Raw genomic sequence first — 10,325 nt, 5'->3', positions numbered from 1 at the left:
TAAAATCAATAGCTCTTTTACTATGCCAGTAAGAGGTTAGCTGGCAGACACCTAGTTGGGTGTCTCATGGAGATGCCATCGGTAAGTGATCTTCACAACTCTCAATTTGCCACACCCAGCTGATTCATGGTCAAATCATCAAAATGACTGATCAAATAGAAATATAGAAACTTGGTGTCATATGCACACTTTATTTTGGTTAAAAATAACAAAACATATACAATGGACATTAATATGGAGCGATAGCAAAAGAGAGGTCAATCACCAATGTGCAGGCTCAAATAAAAATGCCCACATCCAATCAACGTCCATGTACCTTGATATGAACAATACTTACTTGTTGTAGATGTCATGCCACTTGAACTTCAAAAATAAGTTCTGCCTATCCATCATGGATTGAGGGATAAACAAAAGCTGAATGTTCTGGTGTTATTGTCAGTCTGGACTTGGACTTGAACTCAGTCAATACTCAAGGAGCTGGTTAATACGGAACTGACATATAAATACGTAATAAGTCAACAATTCTCCAGACCAGCTTAAAAAAATTATCAAAAGGTAGCAGTTCAATCTACGAGTCTTCCCTCTTTGTACTGAAATTAAGGCATCTTTAAAATAGACATGAACATCTCACAAATACATTTCTTTAAAGTGCCTTAAAATATAAACCTGTGGTAGAAAGCAGTGCTCTTTCAAAACCGTGTTTCTGAAGCTCCATGTCTTAGCTTGTTATCTAAAAACTCATTGTTTTCGAAACTAAGGTTATTATGAGATCTTGAAATCATTAGTAATTTCTCTTTATTTGTATAGCTGCCTTTCACAGGGGTCTGTGGTACAGGTAGTGTGTCCATAGGATCCTCTTTATTTTCCAGTTTCACATAACCCTTGCTGTTACTACGATCAAGCCTTGGCCAACTTGGATGCTTTCTTTGCTCTGTTTGAACTGTAAGAGTTAAGGGGCCTCTCTCCAAGTCCAAGGACTTTGAGTGACAGGACAAAATGTGAAGGGAATTATTTGATCCAAACTCCTTCTTGGGAAAGCCTGGTGATAGAAATATTCCCATGGGTGTCTCAGAAGGTGCACTAGGTGGGTTTCCAGCCGCTGCAGTTGTGTTGCTTCTGAACAGGCGTGGATTAGGTGGTTTGTAAGAGTCACTGATATCAGTTGATGGTACTGTTAAGGAAGCCATACCTTTACTCTGCTCAGAATCCTCTGTGATATTGTCAAGTTCAGGTTCATCAATCACACAGTTGTTAAGTTTAATAACAGGGAGTGTGAACGCATTGATAGACGATGAAACAATAAACCTGGTCTCACACTTTTTAGAATTGCTACTTTTCTCTCTCAGAGTTTCAGTCTGTAGTCTATGGATGGAGTTTGATGCTGCTGTGGTTTTGGGGTGTAAAAATGTATTCATTTCCTTGGGTAGTCCATTCTCTTCATCATAAGAATTCCATTTTGAGGCCGTGATTCTATCATTACATGATCCAGAAAATGACAACAATACATTTGCAGCCAATTTAGCAGTACATAGGCTGTCGTAACATTTGATATCAGAGTCCCCAGAGTGGCCAATCCAAGCCCCATTCATACGTCTTTGCTCTTTAGTTCTTTGGCTATGGATATCAATGACAGTAGAATAAATATCTTGCATATGGATCACTTTTGTTTCTTTGTCCCTATTTTCATGCAGTATAGCATTGGCACAAATAAATATGAATATCCCTATTCCCATGGTGAAAGGGCCAATCATTTTCATTTTGTCAGAGTGTAAGTGTTGTTCAAAAAATTCCACTAATACTCCAGCGTGGCCTGATATTACATGAGACCCATTAGCTGGGATCCCAGAATTGGAAGCCACATGATGTTTCTTTTGTACTTCCTGTGGCCAATAGCCAAGAACTGCCATTGTAATCCCAACCATCAAAATTAAAATTCCAAGAAAAAGGAAAAATCCTGAAGGGGAATAGAGTCTGATTTTCCCTCTTACGACAACTACATCAGGTTTAGGCTTGCGTTTGACCCTCCTTTTCTCTGTAGCAGAGGATGGAGGAGGAGGATGAAGATGTTGTGATCTCGCAGAGTCCTGTCTCTTCAGGGCAGCCAACCCCGTTATTACGCCCCCTGTCGCTATCATAGCGCTGTCGTCTCCCTTGAGTGTCAAGAATAGGACAATACAAGGTCAGAATAGCAGCTGAACAATCACAGACCATAGTTCAAACATTATTCTCTTAGAAGTTCAATTGAGCAAGTTTTAATAAAGAGTATATGAACTAATTGCACATAATTTGTATACCTTCATACTTGTACATTAGCAATCAAGAATTCCTAATTCCATTAAGTTCTTTTTGAAATTTAACTTTACTCTGGAGGTAGTAACAAAAAACTGCACCTTAAACAAACCTCTACTCTTGATTTAGATAGGATTAAACTGATTACCATGCCATATTCATGGCCAAAAATATATATGTTTTATATTTTTTTTCCTTTTAAGTATTTCTAATGCACCTGTAAATATTAACTATGTATTATCGCATTATGCATCACAGGAGAAAACATCATTTCTTTTAGTGTATCTAATCCCTCACTTCCTTTATTTAATCTTCATTGCTGACAATGCCTCAGTCACTGTGTCTAAAACTCATTTCCACAAAACTATGGAAAGAATGTCTTTCTGCCTTCAGGACAGAAACTATGACTCTAGCTACTGGAAATATTCATCCCTATTGTCTTCCTTTGGGTATTTCTACTTGGGAATATGATTGAAACCTCTGATTTCAGTGAAAATATTACTTTTCTCTTTTTTGGATCAACATTTATGAGACTTGTATCTTGCATATTTGTCATCTTCCCCAAGGCATCAGTCGGGTATAATACTGGAAGTAAAACTCCTTTGCTTGGAAGTGGATGGAAAACTACACAATCAATATGGGCCATTCATATGCCCTCAGATGTTTTATTATAAAGTACAGTGTTTTGAGTCTAAGTTGTCCATTTTTTATCATGTCATATTAATGGCCAAAAATGTGGACTTCACAATGACGAAATGGGATAGGATGAGTGCAGGGATACTTAAAAGGTTGTCTGGTTTTAATGAGTGTCACTGTATCTAAAACCAATTTCCACCAAACAATGTGTAAATGTTATTTTACTGCCTTCAGGATCACATCTCTTGTATTTGATTGATAGTTTGATCAGGAATTAAATTGATCATTAACTCATTTAATGAGTGAGTGATTAATAGCATATGATTGGCAGGAACTGGTTGCAGGAAGATCCAGAGTGATTTTTTTGTGTGTGTTTCGGGAGCTTTAAGAATGATATATTTTCCAAGATTTGAATGAAGAAATAAAGTGTCAAGTGAAAAATGTCAGCAAATGTTATGTTGGGAATGTCAGTTATTGGCTGATTGTTTGGCAATTTTTAAATAAAATTAGAGAACAATGAAAATTGACAAGGTGAATGCAAGCATGGAGAAATTCCTGAGACTTATCAAATCGTCCATGTCAGGAGATACTCTTGACGAGATTAAATGGTTTTCATCACATTTATTTATCCTGATCTCATTCTCTCTGCCCAATTTCTTAGAGTTGGAGAATTGATATTATATGGAAAGATACCATTTAATCAATAAACCAATGCCAGCTCTTTGCAGGCATATTCTGCAGCTCTGATTTTTTTTTCTCTCTCATGCATCCAATCCCTCACTTTAAAATCTTCAATGTTAACATATTTCTGCCTCAGTCACTGTATCTAAAACCAATTTCCTCCAAATGTTGTGTAAATAATAATATACTGCCTTCAGCGCCACATCTCTTGTACTTAATACCATATCCATCATTCTTTAGCTCGCGGAAATATTCAGCGTTCATCCCTTATTCTTGTCCTCAAGTATTTCTACTTAGGAGTGTGATTGGAAATAAAATTCCAAAAAATGTGAGCAAGTACTACTTATTTTTGGCCCAGATTTCAGTGTAATTATTTTTTTTTTTTCTTAAATTACTTGCTATTACTGTTAAAATGAATAAAGGTATATACTCAGTATGTGGATTTAATAATAGGTAATAATACTAAATGTAGAGAAGATTTTAATAAACTTTGTCAGTACCGTCTATTTTGTTGGATGATTCTGTATCTTTAATTATAATGATTGGCCAAATAAATACTTGAACTCCATGGGCCACTTGGAGCAAATTACTGGGGGGGGGGGGAAATAAACTGCAATAAACTTGAGTTTCTTGATTGAGGTATGATAGTAGATCACATTGTCTGAAGTATTTATAACTACATTTTATGTGAATGCAAGAAGGAGGCAGTTTTGAGCCAGAAATAGAAGTTCCAGACTACATGAATATGGATGGCAGGAGAAGATGTGGAGTGAGCACTTTTAACCACCAAGTAGGTAAAACCACTTTTTTAAAAAAAGAAATAAACCAATAACTGCATGACCAATGAATTTAGAAATGGAAACAGGAATAAGTTCATCACTGTCCCATAATCGTTCAATAGGATTATGACTGATCTTTTACCTCAGTGCAACCTTTCTGCACTATCCCCTGATGTTCTTGGAGTTAAGTCTGCCCTGAAAGGATTTGTGAGCTTCCACAGCCACCTTGATAGAAAATTCCAAAGATTCACTTCTCTCTGGTTGAAGAAAATTCTTCTCACCTCCATCCTGAATGGCCAAATATTTATTCTGAGAATACTAACAAGAAATTGAAATCTATTTAACTCTATTTCATACTCACCTTTGAACTAAGTCTTGCCCTCTTTCTCAACATTATGGCTAGAATTTGTTGACACACCACCAAATTCTCTCAATGAAAATTACTAAAATGCTGTATACCATACTACGCAAATTCAGCAATTAATAATGTTTTTGCAGTTTATCTTGTTTCTGTAGCTTAATACGTCCAACAAACATTTCTGGTACTTCTATATGTGGCTGCTATTAATTAATATTTACTTTATTTTGCATTTTAATACTCAGCAATGGAGCAGTTTTAGTGCAAACCTTTGCAAACACTAAAGGTCAAACAGAGAGAGGGTGTCTGAAGCTAACATCAGCACTACTGCATTGCAGCCTTCCCCAGAAGACTCCAGGTTCAAACCAGCTTTTAATTATTCACTATCTTGAAGACCTAATATATACAATATAACCTAGGGCATGATTTTTGGAGCATTACATTGAGAAGAGTTCAAAGCTATTCTTTTGTGAAATATGTGTCCAACAAAGCTTTTCTGAGGCATTGAATTATTCCCCATAAGATTTTGAGTAAGTTTTGGAGGTGTAACATTGAGTAAGTTTAGAGGGGTAATATTTCACCACCTTTCATCTTGGTAATTTAAGCTCACATCCTTTTCACTCTGTGGTTTTATAATTTTTTGCTTTGCTGCAAATACACTGCCATGTTATTCATAATAATATTCCATTTTAAAATTATTTTTACATAAATCATAAGGTGCTTCCTGGGGGGATTAAAATATTGCAAAGATCCCCAGAGGGTGACTGACAAAGACTTAAGATATTCACTTAAACACCTCTTGAAAAGAAGGGAAGTTTAGTGACCGCACGGCTCCAGCAGTACTTGGAAATGCAAACCTGGTTTGATAATGGGACAATGACTATGGAGGGAAGTGGCGAGCACAGAGTTTATTGATATGTTTGAAGATAATAGCTTTGGTCTTCACAATGTCAGCAAGCCACTGGAGGATTAAATGGCAGCAATGTGTTTAAGTGGTGTGTCATCAACAGCAATCAAATTTGGAATTAGGAGCTGCAACAGCTCTAGATGATGTTTTTGAGGGACAGTATGGAGGTGAAACAAAAGCCACCAGCCAATCATAACTATTCAGGGTAATTCATTTGGGGAATGCAAAGAGGAGCCATTCCAGGAGGAACTCTAACTGTGAGCAACCAAGGATGGCAATACCAGTCAGCTGGAGAATGGCAGAGAGGAAGGGCATCCCTGTTCTGCCTCTAAGGAAACCTGCTGATGAAACTGTGGGAGGGAAGTTATCATTAAAAAGTATTCAACTTTAACAACAAGTGTATTGATAAATTAACAAGGTGTAAGATTAACAGTGCCCATTGAAATGGGTGTTAACTGGATGTTTCTCCCAGGAAAAATAATGTTTCAAACTCCAGAGCAGCATTAAACAGGAGTGACATAAATTCCACGTATCACTAAGATTGATTGAAATGGAATAAACAGGGAGTGCGTTAATTACATGCATCCTTGTTTGTAGTTTCAAAAATAACCCGGAGATGATGTTAGAATTGAAACGTTAGCACCATTAGAATATAACACTGCCCGTGACTGAGAATATTAGTTCCGCCTTTGCCCCAACTGTTTATTGAGGGCAATCTCTTTCACGTTGCATGTTACAGCAACACCATCTCTCATCCTGAATTGTTGCGGGGCTCCAATGGATTGGAGCGAACCAAAGAAAGGTGAACAAGAACTGAAGCTGGTTTCACTTAATGATTTCCACTAACCTAGTTCATTTCACGTCCTCATGCTAAAAGGAACATTGGTTTATAATCTGGAAGATGACCCTAGTTAAAGATAAATTCTGAGATGAGACATTTCTGCCCTCTTAAACTTTGGTCAATAGCAACTCCACCTTTATAATGGCACAGCCAATATCAGAATTAAGACATTGTCTCACAGACCCTACAGGCACATCTCCATTAATCTTTCCCCTTGGAGGAAGCAATCAAATTTAATGACAATATATTAGCCAGTACCATCTAACGTCGACTTATTTTAGCTGTTAGCTAAAGGATCGGTAGAAGTAATCTGTTTCCCTATTGAGGTCCAACATTAAATCTCCACGTTCATTTTTTTTTGTGCCGCTATCTAGGTGGTAGCCGCAAAGTCCTCATTTCATCCATCGTTTTTGTTTCCAAGTCAATCAATTGCAGACAGAAACAGTACGTTTGCAACAAGTACTAAAGCAGTTTGCACTTGCAATAGCGATTCGATCGCCTTTTAACGTACAGCAGCGATCTCGTCAATTATTCTGTAAAATGCCTCGAAATTGAGTCTACAATATTGACACCACGTCCCATGGCAATATGCTCACGCAGTTTGGGAAGTGGAGCGCGTTAAATAGGTTGTCTCCTTGGCAGAGAAATAAAGAGCTCTCAGGCTAGGTTTGTGCATAGACTTCATTGGAAATGTGTAGCTCTCACCTGAATAAAAGGAGGAGAAAGTGAATCAAATCCAGATGGCAGCTGGAACAGGAATCCGTTCAGTGAGTCCAATCTTCCATCAGGATGGAAGCTGCCCGCTCACCACCTCCAGCATTGTTTGAACTTTGTCTCTAGGGGTGTGTGATTGTTCCATTTGCGCAAGGCAGCGGGCTGCACGCCTTGATCGTGTCCTGAAACATTCCCGACTGATTCCCTTCTCCTCGGTCCGTCTCCTCGGTCATTCCGAGGTGTCGGCGGCGATTCCCGGGCGGGAGAAAGCTGTCGGTATTCTCGAGTCGGATTCACCAATGATGCAAGTGTGGCCGGCCCCTAGCGAGGGACGCAATGTCACCGCAGCTCCCACTCCCACTGCCCCAGGAAAGCGAGAGAGAGAGAGAGAGAGAGAGAGAGAAAGTTGACTTGGTAACATTTCAAGCTGAGCAAGTCTAAAAACGTACTAATAATGAAATTAGCATAACTTGCTTTCAAAGGGTGAATTCCTTGAATGAACTACACATTATTCTTATTCAACTTCTGGTGACCACCGTTTCCGACTTAGACCCTGGGTTTCTAAATAAGGTCTTGCTCAAAGTTGAGATTGGAATTGCTAGATGCCTGAGTTAACTCGGGCTTCTGTTATCCACGTGATCTTTCTCTAACCAGGAATGCAATGCACATCGTGGCTGAGAGTTTTTTTCAATTTATCCACCTTGGATGGACGCTCACTCGTTCCTTCCGAACTTGAAATGCGTTCCTGGAGTATTTCTCCCTTGTGCTTGAAATCTCCCTCTGGGAAAGTCAGATAGGATGTGAGTTCAATGGACAATTCTCAACCATGCCATCCAATGGTACATGATTTTTTTTTAGCTCAATTCCTGAAGGAAACGGGACTTTGCAATGCTGAGGTGGCAATTTTATCTGACTGGTAGAAGAAAAACTACAAGGAAGGGGGCATTTTGTTTACAGGGTAGGCAAAGAGAGGGTGTGGATTATCTAAGCTAGAAAAATCAATGTTCTTGCCCTTAAATGTAAGTCTGTCCTGGAGGAATACCATGTGATGTGTCTCAAGTTTAAGTTTGGTCTTTCCCTGACAAGGGTAAAATATATAATTTTGGTTACTGTTGCGGGGAGGAAACAACCTACCAGGGACAAACCACAGCAATCAGGTCTCTGGCACGGGTATGCTCCTGGGGCTAAGAGGGGAAGGGAGGAGTAGGATAGGATATTCCGCAATTAGGGGGACAGATGAGAAGTTCTCTGGAAGAGATTGAGTATCCTTCATCTATGTTGCCTCTCTGGTGCCAGGATGCTAGATTTCTCAGGAGGGAGGGTGAGTAGTCATATGTCATGGTCCATATAGGGATCAATAACATGGGTTAGGAGGTCCTGCAACAGGAGTTCAGGCACTAGGTTGAAAGACAGGACTTCCAGAGTTGTGATCTCAGCTTGCTGAGATGCCACATGTTCGTGAATGGATGCATTCCTTGAACTGGATTAAGAGGATTATGCAGCATCTTAACATATGGCTAAAAACTTGGTGAAGGAGGGAGGGCTTCAGGTTTCTGGATCATTTGGGTCTGTTGCAGGGATGGTGGGACCTGTTCCAATGGGATGGATTGCATCTGAACTGGAGGGGGATTAATATCTTTGCGGGAAGGTTTGCTAGTGCTGCTCCGATGGATTTAAACTAGATTTGGAGGGGTAAGGGAACCAAAGTGCCAGAGCAGATAGAGGAGTGGAGGAGGGAAAAGATTATGTGAAAATAGCATGCATCATTAGAAGTCAATGGGTTGTATGTGTGGAAATTTTCTAAAATACATCTATTTCAATGCAAGGAGTATTGTACAAAAGGCAGACGAGCTTAGAACATGGAATGTCATGTGGAAATATGACATTGTGGCCATTCGTGAAACTTTGTGCAGGAGGGGTATGACTTGCACCTCAATGTTCTGAGCTTCTGTTGCTTTGGATGTGATAGAATGGGGAGAGGGGTGAAATTAAAGGGGGAGGAATGGCATTGCTCATCAGGGAAAATATCACCGGTGTACTCAGGCATGATAAACCAGAGGGCTCATCTACTGAGGCCATGTGAGGAACGGGAAAGGTATGACCACACTCATGTGGTTATATTGTAGACCACCCAATAGTCAGCGACAATTGGAGGAGCAAATCTATAGAGAGATAGCAGACAGCTGCAGGATACATAAAGTTGTGATAGTAGGGGTCTTTAATTTTCCACATAATTGACTGGGATTGCCATACTCTAAAAGGGCTGGATGGCTAGGACTTGGGTTGAGAATCTACATTGGAGAAAGGATCATTTTGAGGATGTGGCAGCCTGCCGTCGTAGTGATCGAGCCGGTGCTCTGGGTGGCGAGCACAACCAAAGGCCAACAGCCCACACAGTGGCACTGGCCCCAACAAGCAAACTGGCATGTAAACAGCAAGGGCAGCTTAAAGGCCAGCAACCCCAAAATGGCACTGGCCTTGCTGCACAGCCAACAGACAGGGACAGGGCGCGGGGAAGAAGGAGGTTTTTAATGCAGGAAAGTACCCGCACATGGGAAACCCGCTTTTGTTCTGCATGTTGTGATGTCAGCCAAGGGGGGCCACAGTGGGAACAGTGCACGTATAAAAGTCAGACCTGAGCCCTAGTAAAACTCAGAACTTAGCCTGACGACACTACATGCATGTTTTCTTTTGAGTTCCACGTGGCTACAAAGAAATGATAAAGGATCTAGAATGCTTTGATTGGGATGCCATTTGTGGGAAAGGATGTGCAAGATGAGTAGAAGATCTTCAAAGGTGAAATTGTGAGAGTATAGAGTTTGTAAGTTCCTGTCAAGGTTGAAGAAAAGGTTAGGAGGCATAAGGAACCTTGGTTTTCAAGTGATATTGGGGATATGGTTCAGAAGAAAAGATCCCCAATGGAGGCAACACGGAGCAAATGAGGTATAGAAAAAAAGATGCCGGAAAAGCCTCAATAAATAAATAATTTTTTTTAAAAAGAAAAGGTAAGAGCTTGTTTTGGGAGACAATGTTAGAGAAAATCCTAAGGGTATCTAAAGGTATAATAAGAGCAAAAGGATATTAAGGGATAAAATTGATTCCTTTGAAGATCAGAGTGAT

The 10,325-nt window shown here is 39.7% G+C and overlaps 1 protein-coding gene across 1 annotated transcript; it reads right to left on the bottom strand.

The window, feature by feature from the left end:
* Positions 1-241: 241 nt before the first annotated feature.
* tmem200a (transmembrane protein 200A) lies at positions 242-7,489 on the bottom strand. Its single transcript, XM_069886998.1, has 2 exons — positions 7,197-7,489; positions 242-2,150 (listed from the first exon to the last, which is right to left on the bottom strand). Exon 2 carries the CDS (start codon positions 2,133-2,135, stop codon positions 690-692), a length of 1,446 nt encoding a protein of 481 aa, XP_069743099.1. The 5' UTR covers positions 2,136-2,150; positions 7,197-7,489; the 3' UTR covers positions 242-689.
* Between the last annotated feature and the right edge of the window lie 2,836 nt (positions 7,490-10,325).

This window comes from Narcine bancroftii, chromosome 6 (assembly GCF_036971445.1).
Source record: "Narcine bancroftii isolate sNarBan1 chromosome 6, sNarBan1.hap1, whole genome shotgun sequence".
Classification (NCBI taxonomy): Eukaryota; Metazoa; Chordata; class Chondrichthyes; order Torpediniformes; family Narcinidae; genus Narcine; species Narcine bancroftii.
This window is presented reverse-complemented; position numbering and strand designations above follow the sequence as displayed.